The sequence below is a fragment of the Neomonachus schauinslandi genome, chromosome 1, assembly GCF_002201575.2.
Source record: "Neomonachus schauinslandi chromosome 1, ASM220157v2, whole genome shotgun sequence".
NCBI classification, from domain to species: Eukaryota; Metazoa; Chordata; class Mammalia; order Carnivora; family Phocidae; genus Neomonachus; species Neomonachus schauinslandi.
Window position 1 is genome coordinate 340,172 of NC_058403.1, and position 19,917 is coordinate 360,088.

At 55.3% G+C, this 19,917-nt stretch overlaps 1 protein-coding gene across 1 annotated transcript in view; it reads right to left on the reverse strand.

The window, feature by feature from the left end:
• PCNT (pericentrin) overlaps positions 1-19,917 on the reverse strand; it is a 143,667-nt gene that overhangs the window by 19,590 nt on the left and 104,160 nt on the right. Inside the window, 11 exon segments of the mRNA XM_044918911.1 lie at positions 1,772-1,945; positions 3,402-3,504; positions 4,362-4,570; positions 7,886-8,278; positions 8,897-9,047; positions 9,216-9,438; positions 10,714-10,905; positions 11,594-11,771; positions 12,413-12,607; positions 16,049-16,203; positions 19,104-19,206. Coding sequence (XP_044774846.1) covers positions 1,772-1,945; positions 3,402-3,504; positions 4,362-4,570; positions 7,886-8,278; positions 8,897-9,047; positions 9,216-9,438; positions 10,714-10,905; positions 11,594-11,771; positions 12,413-12,607; positions 16,049-16,203; positions 19,104-19,206 — 2,076 coding nt within the window.

The window sequence follows — 19,917 nt, forward strand, 5'->3', positions numbered from 1 at the left end:
TCACCCCAACCCCCACCCCGCCCCGTCCCTCCCCACCACACCCCCAGCCCCAGGCAACCACTAATTTGTTTTCTGCCTCAATGGTTCTGCGGCTCTGGACACCCCATGTAAATAGGGCCCTACAAGGAGGGGACAGAGGCTCATCCACACTGCAGCACTTGGCAGTCTTTTAGTCCTTTACTGCCAAATAAGCCCATTTATGGATATACCATATTTTATTTACCCGTTCATTAATTAATTGACATTTGGGTTATTTCCACTTTCAGGCTACAATGAGTATCGGTGGCAGGAAAGTTTTATGTGGAACTGTTGGTAAGAACGGCCAGACCATTTTCCAAACCAGTCGGACGCTGTACCTCCCGGTTCCTCCCACATCCCAACCAACCAACCAGCAAGATCCTAAAATTTATGTTCAAAGACAGAGGAACTAGAATAGCCAGATAATTTGAAGGCAGAAAAAAACCGGAGCATCCCCACTCCTGATACGAAGCTGTGATCTCCCCCATGCTGCCTGGTCAGCAGAACAGAAGGGAGAATCCAGACATACACGCACGTTGTGGAGTGACTTCTGACATTGGTACAAAGACGATCCTCCAACACGTGCCGGAATAACGGTACCAACGTGCATACAGATAATCCTCGACCTAACCCTCAGACCGAAAAAAAAATTACCTCAAAATGGATCACAGACCTAAATGCAGAAAGTAAAACTACAAAAAATCTATTAAAATGAGAACATCTTGTTGTGCGAAGGCCACCATCTCCACAGAGCGGGCTCTGCACAGACGGGGAGGAGAGACTTTCACATCATGGATCTGACCGCACAGTCGCAGAACACAACAGTGCCAGAAAACAGACGGTGCAATTCAAAAGCGGGCAAGGGCTTTAAAGGACGCTTCACCGAAGAAGATACAGATGCCACTTGGCACCTGGCACCACGCTAGCGGAAAAGGCAGGGCCGGCACCCAGCGAGCCGACGCAGCGACGGGACTCCCACGTTTTGCTGAAGGGGAAGTAAACTGGTGCAGCCGTTCGACACTCGGCGGGCTCGACATTCACGTCATGGGACCCCCTCCCCCCCCAGGGATTCACCCCAGAGTAACTGCTCAGGAGCGCTGTCGTCATCAAACACCAGAGACGACCCAGAGACGCTGCTTGGCAACACGACGCCCAGGAAGGATCTCAGGTCCTCCGAGAGGTGACACACCGTGGGCTTCGGCCACGCACCCGGGAACGGCACACTGCACAAAGCAGCCAGGCCAGGCCTGCCGGCAGCTGGGCCACAGCGAGCACGGCGGCTGTGGGCTCTGCTAACGCCGGCGGTCACGTGGGTCACGAGAGTCTGCCCACGCGTGAAACCTCAAATGACATCCTACCAACAAAGGGCAGATTTTACTGCACGTAAATTAAAAAATAGTTTAGAAAACTTTTCATTGTAAAAAAGGTAAAGCAAATCACAAACGCAACCATCTCAATTTTATATAAAAGAAAAGAAACTGGGCATTCCAGAAAAAAAGCCTATCAAACTATGCAGTCAGGAAAACTATGTCATTTTAATCAGGTCCAAACCGAGCAAAGAGATTTCCCGCCCCAAGCAGGCACGGAACGTGACCTCACGGTAAGGTCACGTGTGTCATGCGTGTGCTGGCGTGTGGGACCCGCGCAGACACGTGGCTGGAGGGCTAAGCCGCTGTGGCGCGGCCGGGAGCTCAGCCCACAGCCCAGCGGGAGCCCCGCCCGCGCCCGCGGCCGCACAGAAGCGTGTACGTACAGTCCACACACCGCGCTTCAGCAGGTGCTGCTTCAGGGACGCCTCCAGCTGCGACACCGCCCGGCGCAGGTCCGCCTTCTCCTGCGTCACCGTGCGCAGGGCTCTCGTCAGGGAGTCGTTGTCTTTCAGGAGGACGTCCACCAGCTGGGTCTGCAGCTCTGCTGTCATCTTTTTCTTGACAAGGAGAAAACAGAAATAAATGTACACAAATTTGTTTGTTAAAATGCATACATGTGCGGGGCCCGGGTGGCTCGGTCGGTGACGCGTCTGCCTTTGGCTCAGGTCGTGATCCCGGGGTCCTGGGATCGAGCCCCACATCGGGGTCCCTGCTCAGGGGGGAGTCTGCTGCTTCCCCTGCTCGCTCTCTCTGACAAATAAAATCTTTGTTAAAAAAAAGATACACCTGGGGCGCCTGGGTGGCTCAGTTGGTTAAGCGACTGCCTTCGGCTCAGGTCATGATCCTGGAGTCCCGGGATCGAGTCCCACATCGGGCTCCCTGCTTGGCGGGGAGTCTGCTTCTCCCTCTGACCCTCCCCCTCTCATGTGCTCACTCTCTATCATTCTCTCTCTCTCTCTCAATAAATAAATTAAAAAAAAAATCTTTAAAAAAAAGAAAAAGGGCGCCTGGGTGGCTCAGTCGGTTGGGCGACTGCCTTCGGCTCAGGTCGTGATCCCAGGGTCCTGGGATCGAGTCCCACATCGGGCTCCCTGCTCGGCAGGGAGCCTGCTTCTCCCTCTGACCCTCTCCCCTCTCATGCTGTTTCTCTCCTGCTCACTCTCTAATAAATAAATAAATAAATAAATAATCTTTAGGAAAAAAAAAAGATACACCTGTTACTTGTGTTTTTTACTGTTGGTTGCTTTCAAGAATTATATATTTTACACTCATTTGGAGTTCAGTGGAGCTCGTGGGGCTGGGAAGAGCTGTAAATGGGAAGTCATCAACTCCCATTTCCATCCCCCCCCCTCCCCGCGAGCGAGACCCCGCCCAGCGCTGGCGGCTCGAGCGAAGCCCCCATCACAGCACACACCCGCTCCGACGGCTCACAGCTCTGTGAGCAGTGCCCGCAGGGAGCAGGGGCACCGTGTGCTCGTCCCCGAGGGCCCGGCACACAAGTCCCTTAGACAGTCCATCATCTCCACAATCGGGAGCTCAGCCTACAGCTGGCTTGGGACACCGACGGAGGCCCGGCCTGCTAGGACAGCACGCCCCACCCGGACCGTCTCGCTCCTGCGGCACGCGGTGCCCTCTCCTGCTTGTACACACGTGCTGCTCTCACACCAAACGGTGAGACTGCACAACCGCCAAGAACAGCTACCAGGACCTGTGTCGACAACCAGGACTTCTAAACACCTTCGGGCGCGGCCGACAGGGAGCTCAGAATTTGCCAGAAGGCCCGCGGGAGCTCACTTCTGGCTCAGGCTCTCAACCAGGTGCACACAGAGCAGGCTGGGTCAGCAGCAGGCCCCCCTCCCCCCAACCGGGGCACCTGCCCTGGGCACCACGGCCCAGTGCCCGCTGGAGGGCGCACCGGGCGCTCGGCAAGGTCACGCCCAGGGCGGGCTGTCAGACAGGGGAGGTGGCAGGGAGGGGTAAACAAGGAACCACGCGGGGGGCCCCACCCCTCACCTGGGAGGAGCTGGGCGCGCTCAGGTCAGACTTGAGCTCCTCTAACGTGCGCAGTAAGGAGCTCACTGCTTTCTCATTCGATGATGTCCAATCACTAATTGTCCTGTGAACATAAACAGACACTGAAAAGCTCGTGCAGATCCCCACGGACAGCTACCCACGGCCCCTGGGAACTCTGTGGGAGAAACGACAAACGGGGTCCAACGCAGCCCCCAGGAGGAAGTGCTTATGACTGCTTCCTCCAGCCATGCTCTGCCCACGAGAGGCAGGGGCTCGGAGCCACTCCACCGACAGCGGGGGCCAGGACGTGATGCGGCCCTCGCGCCCAGAGACGTCGGCCGCTGGCCACAGACTCGGGAGGCTCCGAGCGCTGCTCTCCACTGGGGTCTGTGTCTGGTGTGAAGCACTGTCCGGAAGGAAGGTCCGCTCAGAGACACCGCTGCCCTACGGACTGAACCAGTTACAGACGGGAGAACCGTACTTGCAGAGTGTCGTGCAGACGGGGAAAGGGCGAGTATGAGTTTTCCTGTTCACAGAAACCCTCCTGTCGGTCCCTCAGCCACGGAGGTGCACCCTGGCTGTGTGAGCAGCGGTCCTGGGGGCCGCGGGCAAGGCGGACACCGTGTGGACGTGTCGCGCCACCCAGCCTTGACGGGCCCAAGCAGGACGGGCCTGGCATCTGGCCCAGAACTCTGGGTGGTGAGCAATTGTAAAGGGGCACGAGGAGAACAGATCTACGAGAAACTTGGACTTTTCTCTCCTACTTAGAATGCAAAAAAATACAATTCTGTCGTCATCTTTCAGGAGAGTGCTGCCCAGAAATTCACCCAGCACGTGGGAAGAGACCGTCTGCTGCACTACAACGGGGGCCTGAAGTCAAAGCCACGCCCCAAAGGTGCACGTGTTCCCCAACACACGGGCTCCGATGGCAGGGGGAGCAGCCAGCCCCAAGGGGCTCACCTGTCCACCATCTGGCTGACGAAGCTGGTCAGGAGCCCGGCAGCACACAGCAGCTGCTGCCGGACCTTCTCCAGGCTGTGCCGTTCCTCCTGCAGCCACTCGGCCTCTGGGGACTGGCGAGCAGCCGCCTTCGCCTCCAGGGCCTGGACCGTCCGCTGAAGCTGCCGGATCTTGTGCTCATCTCGCTGATGCTGCAACTCCAACTCCCGCTGTTGTCAACGGCAAAACAACAGAAAGTCCTTCACACGCCTGTTCCAAAAGCAGAAGCCTGAAGCCCAGCCGTCACTACGGGCGGCCCCGGCCGGCACGGGGTCCTGGGCAGGGGCTGCACCGCACACCAGCACCCTCCTCCGGGCGCAGAGACCCAGGCAGAACCAAGCTCCGGTGGCGCCAGAGGTGAAGGCCTATCGTCTGTCTCTGAGCACGATCAGGCTTTTATCCGCCTGCGCAGGGGAGGCTGGACACTGAAACAGGAGTGTTTACAGGCCCAAGTTCCGGCCTCCGGCCTCGGCACACATGCACACACACGCCAACGCACACCAACACGCGGACACGGAGAAGCACAGAGGAACGTGCACGTGCACCAGGTGGAAATGGCCTCATTTGCAAAACGCCCTTCACCACGTGTGCCGGGCGTGTGCTGGGCTCCTGGGAGAAATCGGAGGAACGGCCACCGGGTCCCTGCGCCCCAACCAGGGAGACAAAGTGGATGACCCGGCGGAAACCTCTCTGGGCAGCCACTTAGAGCAGCTTCCACAGGTGAGGAGGCCTCAGGAAGGGCAGGAAGAGGCGCCGTGTCCGGGAGAACCTGGGACACCCGGAACCCAGCCTGGGCCTCTCGCCGCGCGGTCCCACACAGCACATCATCTCGATCAACGCTCCAGCCTCGTGAGGACGCAGGGATTGTTACTTAGCTATTTTCCAGGTTAGGAAAGCGAGATACCGCGGGACCTACAGGTTTATTTTGTGTCGAGAAGATGAAATTGACCCTGAAACAACTATCTTGGGAGGCCACTGTGCTCAGAAAAAGAGTCCATAATCCAAAACAAATTAACCGTCTACAGTGACCGTAACACCAAAAGGGCTGCATCAATTACTTAAAACTCCATTCCAAGATGCATCATGAAAAACAACTATTAAAACTTGGAAAACATTTTCTTTGCATTTTTTAAGCAATCACATTACCACTTGTTTTTTTTAAAAAAACCAAAGTTAAAGGGTTCGGCTGAAAAATGTGGAGATGGTTTGCGGAAGTCCTCAAGAAGCACATGAAGGCCGCAGACACTCTTCCCCGGGAGAAAAGGCAAACACACACACGTACAAAAGCCTGCACACACTCGGGGGTTCCGCATCAGCAAGGGGCACCCTGGGGCCTGACTCTACTCGCCTCCCTCACAAAACAGCACAGGGTGCCTCCGGGCCACGCACCACCCGCTCCCTGCAACACCTCCAAACTACTCCACAGCACAACACACATGGGCCTTGAAAACACCAGGAAAGGAGCCAGACAGGAGAGGCCACGCACCGCCGGATCCCTTCAGAGGAAATGTCCACAACAGACCAATCCACAGACAGAAGGGAGACTCGTGGTGGCCAGGGCTGAGCGCTAACGGTGTGGGCTCCGTGTGGGGCGAGGAACATGTTGTAACGTGGGTGTGGCGATGGGCACACGACCCTGAAGGTACCGAAAACCACTGACGTGTGCAACTTAAGTTGGTGAACGCAAGTACATGACTATCTCAGCAAAGCTGTTCAAACCCACTGAACACACCCCTGACATGAACTTCCAAAACTAAGTAATTTCATAGCATTTTGGGAGCCGACTTATCTTTGTAACACTTAGAAATCTAGAGTTTTGTTTTTAGAAACACATACTCATTTCTCAAATATTTCATGGCAGGCTAACCACTGAAAAGTCCACGCTACTGGTTTTCCTCGTGTGTTTTTAAAAACTTACTTGGATTTTCACAAATTTTAGAAAATTGTGTTTAAAAATATCTTTTTTTTTTAAGATTTTATTTATTTATTTGAGAGAGAGAGAATGAGAGACAGAGAGCATGAGAGGGAGGAGGGTCAGAGGGAGAAGCAGACTTCCCGCCGAGCAGGGAGCCCCCCAGGACTCCAGGATCATGACCCGAGCCGAAGGCAGTCGCTTAACCAACTGAGCCACCCAGGCGCCCCTAAAAATATTTTTTAAAAAAATAATTAAAAAACATTTTTAAAGAAGGCAACACAAATGTCAATCCATATGAAGACACAGAATTTAATTTTCCCAGAAACAAAGGCTTCTGATTGACATAAAATGTATCTGAAAGTAACATTTTATCCAAAAAAAATAGAAGAGGAACACTTCCCAACCTGTGAGGCAAAAATCATCCAAATATCAAAATCAAAGACACCACAACTTGAAAAACACAGACCAATATATCCCTTACGAATACAGATGCAAAACCCTTACGCAAAACCCTAGCAAACCGAATCCAGGAGTATATAAAAAACATCATCACCAAAGTCAAGTGGGATTCAGCCAAGAACGCAAGGGTAGATCCACAGATGGAACCTGATCAATGGGAAACTCGGCATCAACAGAATAAAGGGCAAAAACATTGATTCCAAGACACCACAAGTGCAAATCCAAACTGTCTCATGACCGAAAATACAGCATACAAAGGCTGAGTGAACCAGAAGAGAGAGACTCCCGAGACGGGCAGGACAGCGTGTAAAAGTCACCCGGACAGGGACGGAAGAAGAAAGCCTACGTCTACGTGCTGGTGACATGACCTCATACACGGAAAACCACAAATACGTTAAAAAACTGAGAATAACAAACAAGTCTAAGGTTGTAAGATGCAAGCTCAATAGCAGAACCAACCGTATTGCTGTACGCCAGCCGGGGACGATCTGAAAATGAAATTAAGAAACCAATTCCATTTACAACAGCATCAGAACATCATAAAATACCTGGGGATAATTTAACAGCGCCACACTTACCACCTGAAAGCAGCAAAACGCTGTTGAAAGAAATCGAAGACCTAAATATGTGCAGAGATTTCCGATTTCATGATCCGCAGAGGTAACACCGTCAAGGTGACAACCCCCCAAAGCCATCTGCGGAGTCAACGCAATCCCCCAGAATCCCAAGGACCCCGAATATCCAAGACAACCCTGAGAAAGACTGAGGTTGGAGACGCGGAAACCTGCCACGAAGCCGTGGTGAGCGGAGGGCGGCGGAGGACAGACACAGACCAGCAGGACGAAGGAGCGGAACGGGATCACGGCCCCGGGGTGCTCTCAGCCCCACGGCGGGCTGCTGGGTGGTGATGCGGCCGGCGCGCTCTCACCAGCTTCTCCTTGTCTCCCGTCAGCCGCATCTCCACGTCGGCCCGGCCTGGCCCCGTCTCCGCTCTCCTCCTCGAGTCCTCGCGTCCTTCCCGTGCGGCCAGCCTCGCGGAACTCTCCCCCTCTCTCCGCAGACCATGCCGCGGCTGGGGGGGCTCCACGGCGGGGGTCTGTGCGGCCCTTACCTCCTTCTCCCTCTCAAGCTCCGCACAGCGCTTCTGCACGTCCACCTGCTCCAGCCTGGCTTGCAGCTCCGCCGCGCGGGACTTCTCGCCCTTCAGTCTCCTCAGCACAGCGTGGTGTGCCGGCGGGTCCCGTGCGCCGCGGCTCAGCTGCTCCGTCAGCAGCCGCTCATGCCGTAGAGCCGCGGCCAGCTCCAGCGACCGGCCCTTCTCGGCCTCTAGGCTCCGCCGCAGCTCGGACAGCTGGCCCCGCTCCTGCGCCAAGAGCGCCTCGCAGCGCGAGGCCTCGATCTGCAGCTCCTTCTGGAGGTTGTCCTTCGCCGTCTGCTCGTGTTTCAGCGCAACACAGAGTCGATTACTCTGAGCACACTGCTTCTCCAAGGATACTCTCAACTCCTGTGTCGGGGAAACGTCCGTCAAGAGCAGTACGGAAACAGCTTTCCCGCCCCGACTCCCGTTCCTATCCCCAGGCCAGCAACCACACCTTGTTCTACGGTACCAACAGTCCCGTCCTCACCTCACCGTCCCCTTCACGGGTGGAGCACGTTTTGGAAGCGGTGCTCCGTAAACGCACACCCACGCCCTGGGTTCACTCTCCCTCCCCGACAAGCACGACACCCCGGACGCTCAGACAGCGTCCTGCTTGGCGGAGCCATGGGCTCCGTGTGCGTGAACGACCGCTTCGCTCCGCCTGGAACAGGGGAGCACAGATCACCTGCCGGACACGCGGCCCTCCCAGCTGCCCAACGGCACGTCAGTTCACGCACACAAGCGCCTCTGGACACAGAAGCCGGGTCACCGCCATCTGTGCGGCTGGACACACACTTCGAGGCTGCGCTCCGGGCAGCTTGTCAGTGAGGAGGCTGCGTCCGCCTCGAGGAGCCCCGCGCCCAGAGACGCCAGGGACTACGAGCACCGTCTGTCACGACGGAGATGCGGCTGCACCAGACACAGGCCCGCTTCTCCCGGCACGTGCCCGCGCGGAGGGGAGGAGGGGCCCCGCTGCCCAGGCACCTCCAGGGTCTTGGAGCTCTGGCCCTCCTTCTGCAGGTGCTGCAGATGCTCCTCCTGCAGCCGGCTCTGCAGGGCGCGCTCCTTCCCGCGCTCGCACTCCAGCTCCTGCAGGGCCGCCTTCAGGTCGCTCTCCTTACTGTCCAGCACGGACCTGTGTGGGGAGACGGGCCCACGTGGGTCACGGGCGCTCGCCCACAGTGCGCACAGACCACAGCCCGCGAGGGCCACTCCTCCACGTCCACACCTAGAGATGTGGGGACAAGTGCGTGACTTCCGCGCGTTACCCGACAGTCCGCGGCCAGGTGGGTGAGGGCCCTACCTCAGCTGGAGGACCTCCTTCTGCGCCTCACTGAGGGAGGCCAGCAGCCTCTCGTTGTCCTGCTCACGCTCGTGGAGCTCGGACCTCAAGTCTCTGACGACGGTCTGCTCCACCAGCAGGAGCTTCCGAACGCTGCTGGCTTTCTCCTGCTCTTCGTGCAGGGTTTTCTGAACTTCGCTTGCCATCCATTTCTCCCGCTCGACCTTATATGCCAGTAACTCCACTGGGGGTACGTGAGAGAACACAAGACAGCACCTCCCGTGAACCCAGCTGAGCTGTACCGGGACGGCACAAATTACAAACAAACCAGTGTGGGGACGAGGAAGCATTCACTCTTGGGGAAAATGGCATTTCCGGGCCCTACAGCCGGGACGCTGCCCCCCCCCCCCCACGAGGCTTCGGGGCACCTGGAGATGCATGGGCAGAATGGCCGCGCAGGCTGGAGGGCACGACATGGCTCCCCAGGGCCGGCTGCTCAGGCCTGGGGTCTGCCTGGACGCAGAAGGGCAGGCTGGGCGGAGATGGACCGTCCCCGCAGTCATCCTGAATCACAGCTTCCCCCGCGACTCCTACACTGCATGGTCCCAACAGAGACAGCCCCGACCCCAAGAGCTTCACTACAGGATTCTCCCAAAACCTAGGGAGGAAATAGCCCTGGTTCTCTACAAACTCCGGAGCACAGAAGGGAAGAGACACCTGCCAATCCGCCACAAAGCTGGCACTATTCCCACACCAAAACCGAAGGCAAAACCACAGACCAGCACCCCTCCCGCAGGCACACGCAAAGTATCAGCAAGCCCAACCCAGAAGTGCTCACAAGGTAATGCAACACGACCCAAATGCAAGGCTGCGCCGCTGGACGGGTCTGGCCCTCCATTTAACACCCAAAACTGGGAAGAGAAGGGGCTCTGCGAGCCAACGGGGCGCGGGTTCGAAGACCCCAACCAGCACCATGTGTAAGAGTGTGAGATGGAGTGCTGCCCCTACCGCAGAGGGCTGCCGCGGCCCTCCACTCACCAAAACGCTCTGGCCTAACCAGAGCGACTGGTAACAAGAAGAGGCAGGCGGGAAAAAAAATAAAATGCTTTTTATTCAAAGACAACATGAGCATCTATTAAAAAAAATCCCGAAGAGCCCAAATTAAATGTAGAAACATGTGACAGGCTGTTCAAACCCAGCACAAGCCCCAGAGATTCCCAGGCACAGTCCTGCCGGCGTCCAGCGCTCACACGACGCAGTCCCTCCACTGCCCGCCGGGACCCTGGGCAAAGGCCTCCACCCACCCCAACCCCCCCCCCGCCCCGGTCACCTCACCCGCAGCTCTGCGAACCGAGAACTGCCAGGGCTGACGGCCCCCGTGCCCAGGGACCCGGGCAGGCTGGGACGCTGCTGGGGCCACGGCATCCAGTGCTGGGCAGCCCGTGGGGGCGAGGCCCCCCTGTGCACCCCTCCCCCACAGGGGAGCACCGCGGGGCGCAGGCGTGAGGGCGGCACTCACCCTGCCTGCGCAGCTGGTGCTCCTGCTGGCTCCCACGGGCCTCTGCGCTGGTCAGCGCCGCGCACAGCTTCTGCAGCTTCTCCTGGCTCTGCAGGTGGGTCATGCGCAGCTGGGCGCGCAGAGCCTGGATCTCGGACAGCAAGCTGCTCCTGTCTGACAGGCGAAGGTGCTCCAAGGACTCCTCCTGCAGACCTCCCCAGAGGTGCGGCGGGAGGGGGGGGGGAGCAGGGTCACAGACGCGGCCACTAGCAGGCCTTGCGGTGGAGGAGCACCCCCGAGTGGGGAAACACGGGAGCCCGGAGCGCGTCCCAGGGGCGGGGAGGCCAGGCCTGGCAAGAGCGCTGACAACTCCAGGCGCAAGCAGCCCACCAAATGCAAATTCGTGCCTCCAGCTTCGCGGGCATGAGCTTGGCGACGGAGCCTCGTCCCCGACACAGTAAGAACAGACTCACAGGAGGATACCCGTGACAAACACGTGGTCTGGAACACGGACCTCACACACCTCTCCCCCAGGTCTATGCCAGAGTGACCTGCCGTGGGCCCTGCGTCCAGACTCCAGTGCCCTCTCCTACGAGAGGCCTGGTGGAAACAGTGCCGACCCCTCTGGCGCTCTGACCCTCCAACCCTGGGCTCAGCGCTCACAGCCTGGGTCAGGCCACTTAGCGCTGCTCTGTTTTCAAGGAAAGAACACAGTGAGGTTGACAAGGAGAACGAATGCACAGACGTCTCCACTTGATGGAATCATGATTAAACAGCGTTACGTTTGGACGGAGGCAGGACTTCTTCCTGGTCACTGCCACGTTCCAAGGTCAAATTGCCATGAACTGGTTCCGTCACCCTCTCTGCTGCGCGGCTCTGGGAAATAAATCAAGGCACGTGCTCACCTGCTGCTGGACCACCTTCTCTAGCCGCTCCAGCAGGGAGCTGTGGTCCCTGGGCTCAGAGCCGCAGGGCTGGGGCTGCAGCTCGGCCCTCAGCATCTCCCGCTCTTTTCCAAATGCCTCCTGCACAACCTGGAGAAATTCTCCTCTCCAGTCAAGACACATGCCGGGAGGGTCCTAAAATATTGGGACAAGGAGCTCGGTATTCTTACAAATGCGTCCCGTAGGCTGAACCAGAAACCACCCAACAGAAGAGCAGACACAAGAGAACCCACGACTGTCCAGGGCACAAGAAGCCAGCCCTGCTGAGGGAGGAGAAGCCACCGAAGGACAGAGCACCGCCACACCACGAGGCCCAGCATGGCTGCTGCTGGCTGGCCACCTTGTCCCCTGGCAGGCCTGGGCCGGGCACTGGGGTACTGCTTCCCTGCACACCCTGTGGCCAGTAGGTCCCCTTGGATGTGGTTCAGCACCTGGCCCTCACCGAGCTGCCCTGGTTCCCTGGTTGCAGAGTGGACACTGGGACCCTGTGGGCTCAGGCCCAGCCCCCAAGCCTGCCTCCCGTCACCCACCTCGAGCAGAGCTCCACCATGTGTCCTCCTCCCACAGCCTCTCCTGCCCTAATGGGGCCGGGAACGTGCTGGCACATGGCTGGTCCCAGCAAACATGACTGAGAGGGGTGGCTGGCCAGGAACATGGCCCCCGTGCCCACCGCTGACCCACCCCTGATTCCCTTTAACCCACTTATGTGGCTAAGCAACCCCCTCCAATTGCTCCTCACCCACACCTTATTCTCTTTCAGGTGGAACGCCCCGTACCTTCTCTCCCTTTTGGGGTGCTAGGTTCAGATGTCTCCGCAGGGCCGGCACCACCTCCAAAAGGCCGGGGCCCTCCCTCGGGAAGTGCTCAAGGGGGGCACTCGGCTCGCCCTTGCTCAGGGCGCCGGGCGGCCCGCGGCACTCGGACAAGGCCAGTATGTGGTGGCTCTCGTCACACACCATCTGCAGCAAAGCCTGCAAGGGGACAAGCATTTCAAAAAGAGGGGAAACGAGCTTGAAGCTACTCATGCACCCAGTCCCCTGCCCATCACCCATGAATGCTCACCAGGGCGGCCTGCACAGCACTCCCATGACCTTTGAACCAAAGACCGAGTTCTGCGGTTCTGTAACATTCTGAACCGTCCCTCCCCCACAACCTTCAGAGGCAGCTAGGAAACCAGTTTGAAAGAGAATTTCTGGGTAGGCTACTCCAAGGACAGCCATCCCACCAGTGCCTGCACGGTGGACACCATCCCTACCACCCCTTCCTTAAGCCTGGGCGGGGCGCAGGGCAGGGCCTCGGGCCAACTTCTGAGGCCAGGTCATCAGGATGCCTTGCGTTTCCCCGGCCCTCCTGGGACTGCACCTGCCACACTCCGAGAAGGCTGCAGGGAGCCGCACAGGAGGCCTGTGCGTCCTTGGGGGTGAGGCGCCTGCACACTCCAGTGTCTACAGTGGGGCCCAGACATGGGGAGCAGAGGGATGGTCGCCCTGACAAGTCCCTGCATGCAGGGTCTGTGAGCACTGGAATGGGTCCTTCACAGCACCGGGACACGGGGACACACACACTGGCCACCTGTCTCCTGCCCGAAGACACAGAGGAAGGAAGTGGCTTCCCCAGAACTACCCCCGGGGCAGGACCGATACAGGGTCCAAAGTAACCATCACGGGCCTCACTCCACACAAAGATTCATTCAAGGGGCATGTTATGTTTCAATCTCTGGGGAAAAAAGACTAATAGATGCCTCAAACAGGAAGTATAAAAGTAGCAATGAAGGGGTTAGCTCGGTCAGTTCAGTGTCCGACTCCTGATTTCAGCCCAGTTCATGATCTCAGGGTCCCGGGATCGAGTCCTGTGTCAGGCTCCGGGCTCAGCGGGGAGTTTGTTTGAGATTCTCTCTCTCTCTGCCCCTCCCCCCACTAGCATGCACGCACTCTCTCAGATAAATCTTAAAAAAGTTCAACACCCAAAAAACAAACAACCCAGTTAAAATGGACAGAAGGCACGAACAGACGCTTTTCTGAAAAAGACATCCAGATGGTCAACAGACACATGAAAAAGTGCTCAACATCGCTTGGCATCAGGGAAATCCAAATCAAAACCTCAATGAGATCCCACCTCACACCGGTCAGAATGGCTAAAATGAACAAGTCAGGAAACAACAGATGTTGGCGGGGATGCGGAGAAAGGGGAACCCTCCTACACTGTTGGTGGGAATGCAAGCTGGTGCAGCCACTCTGGAAAACAGTATGAAGGGTCCTCAAGAAGTTAAAAATAGAGCTACCCTATGACCCAGCAATTGCACTACTGGGTGTTTACCCCAAAGATAAAAAGTAGGGACCCAAAGGGGCACATGCACCCCAGGGTTCATAGCAGCTATGTCCACAATAGCCAAACTGTGGAAAGAGCCAAGATGTCCATCGACAGATGAATGGATAAAGAAGATGTGGTATATATATACAATGGAATATTATGCAGCCATCAGAAAGGATGAAATCTTGACATTTGCAAGGACGTGGATGGAACTGGAGGATATTACGCTAAGTGAAATAAGTCAGAGAAAAACAATTACCATATGATCTCACTGATATGCAGAATATAAGAAACAAAACAGGATCATAGGGGAAGGAAGGGAAAAATAAAACAAGATGAAATCAGAGAGAGAGACAAACCATAAAAGACTCTCAATCATAGGAAACAAACTGAGGGTTGCTGGAGGGGCGGTGGGGGGATGGGGTAAGTGGGTGACGGGCATGAAGGAGGGCACGTGATGTAATGAGCCTTCGGTGTTGTATGCAACTGATGAACCACTAAACTCTACCTCTGAAACTAAAACTAATAATATACTATATGTTAACTAGAACTTAAATTTAAAAGATACGTGATTAATAAATATTTTATTTTTAATGTATTTTAATGTCTTTTTCACCACCTACAGTGGGAAAATTGACATGTATAAACACATTATGACTTTTAAAAATAAATAAATAAATAAGAAAGTAAGTAAATGTCTGGTAAAATTCCTCTGGGAGGTGGGAGAGTAGCAATGAAGAGGCTTATGACAGAGCACAATTAGCTAACTAGAAATAGGTTTTGTTAGGATTCTAATGATGTGACCCAAAAAAGTGGAATACTGACATAAAAGTGCTAAAGGCCCAACTACACATTATGTTTATTTTAAAAACACTTCATTTGGGGGCTCCTGGGTGGCTCAGTCGGTTAAGCGTCTGCCTTCGGCTCACGTCACGATCCTGGGGTCCTGGGATCGAGCCCCGCGTCGGGCTCCCTGCTCCCTCTGCCCCTCCCCCACCCTGCTCATGCGCACACTCTCTCTCAAATAAATAGATAAATAAATCTTGTAGACAGAATCGTTTCCTCTCGATGGTACCGTAACGGCAATGTAAGCGGACCGCACCTATGGGGGGCACAGCGTGACATATAAACTTGTCAAGTCACCAAGCTGTCTGTGCACCTGAAACTGGAAGAACGTTGGTGTCAACGACACTCAAAAAAAAAAAAAAAGTTTTCTTTGGAAATGCTTTCAGTTTCACGACAGTGACACATCATTTACTTACTCAGCCAAGTCTGTGTCAGTGGTTTGACGTCAAAAGGATTTGCTAAACCGGAGAGAGAACAGAGAACCTGTGGAAAGTGCCACAGGCCGTCTGCCCCGGGTGAGAGAGGTGCTAAGTAACCTCCCTGGGGGGTCACTGCACCTTAAACTCACTGTCCCGCATCAATTAAAACCAGAACAGAGCTGTTTTAAAAGTCTGCTCCTAGTTGAGCTGCCGCATGCTGACCGTGGCTGCCCTCCTCCGGCGAGGACTCCGCTCTGCGGCCAGGTGGGCAGCACGAGAGGGTCCTCGGGGAGGCGCCCGCAGGGCCAGCACAGGGGCAGCGGGCGGCTCACCCAGCGGGCCACCCCGTCTGCTCTGCGGCTCGGTCCCCTGCAGGCGCCTGGTGGAGGGCGGCCCAGTGGTGAGCACATGCCACAGACGTCTTAGGAAAGGCCGAAGGTCAATCGCCAGGACCAAACAGAGGGTCGTGCGTTCTGATACCTGAACTCAAGTCAGGAAGACTGACCCCGATTACAGCACCTGCACCGGCAGGCCCACTGTGCGCTGCGCAGCAGCAGGTGCGGGAAGAGCTGGTCCTCCTCCGGGGACCCCAGGGCCCGAGGCCCCCGCAGCCCCACCAGCCCGCCGCGCCAGGCTCTCACCTGCAACACCCGTCCCCACGCACCCCAGGACAGCAGCTATCTCCCTCCGGAAACACTCACACGAGACGTGAGTCCGAGCCCAGCTAGAACCGACGCAGCGGTGCGTGCGGGATGACGCATGCAACCCAACGCCACGCACCCTCCCGGCAGCCACAGCAGCTACAGACGGACGCACATGGCCACTGCACACCCTCACCTTCACTTGTTTCGGATGCACTTCCTTCTCCTTCATAGCTTCCAGCGGCCGTCGGAACCTTCCAGAGGTGGGAGGCGGCACTGGAGGACTAGCGGTGGGGGTTTCGAGTCTTCCCAAACCTTGGTTTAGTATCTTTCCAAACCCCGAGCCATCACCTAAAAACACAGCACAAAGTCAGGGTCTAAACCACAGTCCTCTGGCGGCATTCCTGGGGGAGGGTTGGGGGGGCACTCAGCGAGAGCCAGGGGTGTGGTCAGACCCCGGCTTCCTGGTGCTGCGTGAGGCCCCAAAACACTCAGGAGAGCTACAGCCAGGGCTCCCCTCCCTGAAGGCATCGACAAACCACCGAAGAAGGCAAAAATAGTTTTACAAAACCGTAAGATGACGTAACTACACACATTAAGAAAAAGCATATTTTGCATGTTTGGTATGTGAATACCCATGATTCCAACATAAACCTTAATGGGATCTCAGCTCATTTGTAAACAGATGCAGAGGTGGGTTTCCTCATCCCCCAAAGACAGGACCCAAGCCCGCAGGGCTCACACAGGAAGCGCCTGGGCAGACCGATGTGGGCGGGGCCTGTATTTCCACACCCAAGGAAGGGATGGGGACAGGGTAGGGCTCCCACTGCGTGCAGAGAGAGGAGGAGGGGGACAGGAGATGCACGGTGCCATCCGCAGGGCTGTGTGCAGGCAGCAGGTCGAGCAGCAGGCATCTGGCCGGGAAAAGGTGAACGAACACACCTGATGGGGGGTGGGTGGAGACAAGCTCTGAGACCAGCCAGGCTGGACTGGAGAGCCCTCAAAAGTCTAGGGTTTTGAGACACCAGAAACCCCTCACGGGGGGGGCCTCAAAAAGGAATTCCAAACCTGTCTGAAGTACGTGGTGCGTCCCGTGCAGCCCACAGCCAATGCCCAGAGGCTTGGAAAATAGAGGGAGGCATCCAGGGAAAAGCAGGATCAGCCTTTGGGGCTGCTCCGCTGACCGGCCCCGAGCACGCGTGGGAACGGGGGCTCAGAGACCCTGGCATGGCCCCTCCCAGCACAGACCTTCCAGCAAGTTGCCGAGACCACCCTGCTGAGGAGTCTAGGTTCTTAAACATGCCAAAGAATGCGCAAAAGACAGCATGAAACAGGGACTCAGAGACCGCTGGGGGAGATACAATAAAGGCAGCAAACACAAGAAAACTTCAGAAAAACCAGAATATCTTCAGAGAAGTAAGTCTCATTCGTGGAACAAGGAAGTTTCAAGAGAAAGGAACAGAGAATAAGAAAGAAGAGCTCTTAGAAGTTAAGAAACAGCAGAAATAAAAACATTCACTTCCAAGCTTAAGAACTAATTTCTTAAAAGGTTCTTTAACAAATAAGAACAAAAGTACAAAGAAATGGAAACAAAGTGAGAAAATAAGAACATGAGTCCAGTGATTAACAGGAAGTACAGCAAGATGAGAGCCAGGGGGCAGTGCCCCAAGGAACACGTGCCCAGGCGCGTAGCGTCACGTGGCAGCCACGGTGCTCCGTGACACCAGCTCTGGGACAGTGGTCAGACGCTCTGGAGTCTGAAGGAATGTGACTTCTCACCTGTGAATCTGCACCAAGCCCAAACCATCAACAAACATCAGGAAGATGCAGAAGTTCTTAGAAAACCCACCTCACACGTGCGTTTTCTGCAAATGCTTCTAGAGAACACACTACTTAAAATAAGGACCACAAAGGAGGGACAAGGGGTCTGACCCAGACAGCGGAGACGGCATGTTCAGAAGATGACATGGGCAGCGCACACCCATGCTTGCGGACAGTGTCGGCAGGACCCGTGACGGAGAACAGGAGGGAGGCAATGAGAAAGGGAAACCAGCTGTCTGGGGGAGGACACTCAGTCCCAGAGGTTCTGCGGGAATCTGACAGGTGCACTCAAAACACAAACACTCTGTGGTGAGGGGACAGGGCAAGACGATGGGGCCACCTTAGAAGACGGGGAAGGGAAGTATAAGAAACTGGCAGCCAGAAGTTTAAACATGTTGCTGTAATTAGCACATGTGATTTAGAAATAAATTCCGGAACAGATTTCTCAAAATTAAATGTGGGTGTCCTCAGGGAACGGTGGTTTGGAGTGGGGGCAGCTGGAAGGCACCTTGCAGAACAGCTCGATTCTTAAACCAGGTACTCACCACACGGAATAACTCAAAACTAAAATTAAAACGTTGCTGGTCCCAATGAACTTTACTTCACTGTGATCTAGTTTTCAAAAGCACTGAACTGAGTCAATGATGACTTTTTTTAAAAAAGCCAAAACATCTCAACAGGTGATGAACTTGTAAAAAGCCAACAATTACAGAAGGACAAGGTTAGAAGGTCACGGTTTGGCAACCATTCTAATGATGATCCAGGCGACAATCACTCCTGGAGGCTAACGTGAGTGGGTCTGAGTCTGAGAAACAAGAGATCACAGGCGTGGTCTCGTAACCCCCTGCCCAACACCAAGCAATCGAAAAGGAAAAATCGAACAAAACCTGGCAGACACCACTGCCAAGGGGTCCAAGCGGGACACTGCAAGCCTTGTGCTGCGATGCCCTGGGAAGACCATGGCATCGATGCGGGACACCCATGCTGACGACTCTGCTCCAGATACCCAAACGAGATGCAGAACTGCTGGAAAAGGGAGGGGCTCCCTCTCGGGGCCTGCACGGCACAGCCTCCCTCCCACACTGCAGGGCCCAGCAGCAAGGGACATCTGAATGCCTCGTACCGGCGCAGTACCCCCTCCTGTGAAGGGCACCAACGGGACAAGTAGCAAAATCTAAGGAAGGTCGGTAGCTGAGATGCTGCCGTGGGCCACGGCGGACGTCCGGGTGCTGAGTGCAGGGTCTGAAGGTGCACAATTGAGTTTTCCAGAGTAACATGACCTCAGGCCTTCAGGTGCCGCTCAGCACAGAGAGGAGATGGAGGCGGGCACGGCCAGGGTGCACCAGCAAATGCCAACCTGGGGGCCCTCCATGCTGTCCTGTTCCCTGAAACCTTAAGAGGTTAAAAAAAAAAAAAAAAGACTGACTCACTGTTTTCACTTCCATTGTTCTTTCCTTCAAACCCGAGAGGAGAGGATCTGGGCTTTTCTTGAGCATCAAGAGATGTTACGATAAAGTCTTCAACATCTTTCTCCTGTTCAAACAGGCAAGTTTTTAAATGGTCATAAAATAACAACCGATCATACCAGGGAGCTGAACTAGCCAGATGGAAACTTTCTAAGGCCTGAATTTATCATTTTTCCACACAGAACCCAAACAAGAGTGTTTCACGCTTGGGAACACACTGAAATCATGTGCTTCTAAGAATTTAAACAAACCCAGCAAATATCTCAGATTAAAAAAACTTCTGTGGTAGCATGATGGGGATATGGGTATCTCAAATATCATGCTCCCTGAAACTTGTTTTTTATTTTCTCTAACCCAGGATATGCAAAATCTCAACATTATTCCGTAAGAAAAGATACAGTTTAACTCAAAAATAATTTTTTAAATTAATTAGCATTATATGTAGAACCTATTAAGTATGAACTACAACTGAAAACAAATCTAGAAAATACACTCTAGACAAAGAACCTGAATGAAAACTACACACGAAGGCGGGTTTGTGACTGTGCTTCTCGCGTGCTAACGAGCGCACGGAGGCCTGGCCCGAGTATCTGAGTGGGACTGGTGCGTCGCACATATTTTTAGGAATAACTGAAGTCCTCTAATTATTCGTATTACAACCGACTGGGGCTGGTGCTGCAGAAAGCGGACTGTCCCTACACATGGCTGACCGGGGGCTGTCAGGTGTGCGCCCACACCAGGGACCGGCCCCACCAGCAGATGAACCAACAATGGCTGC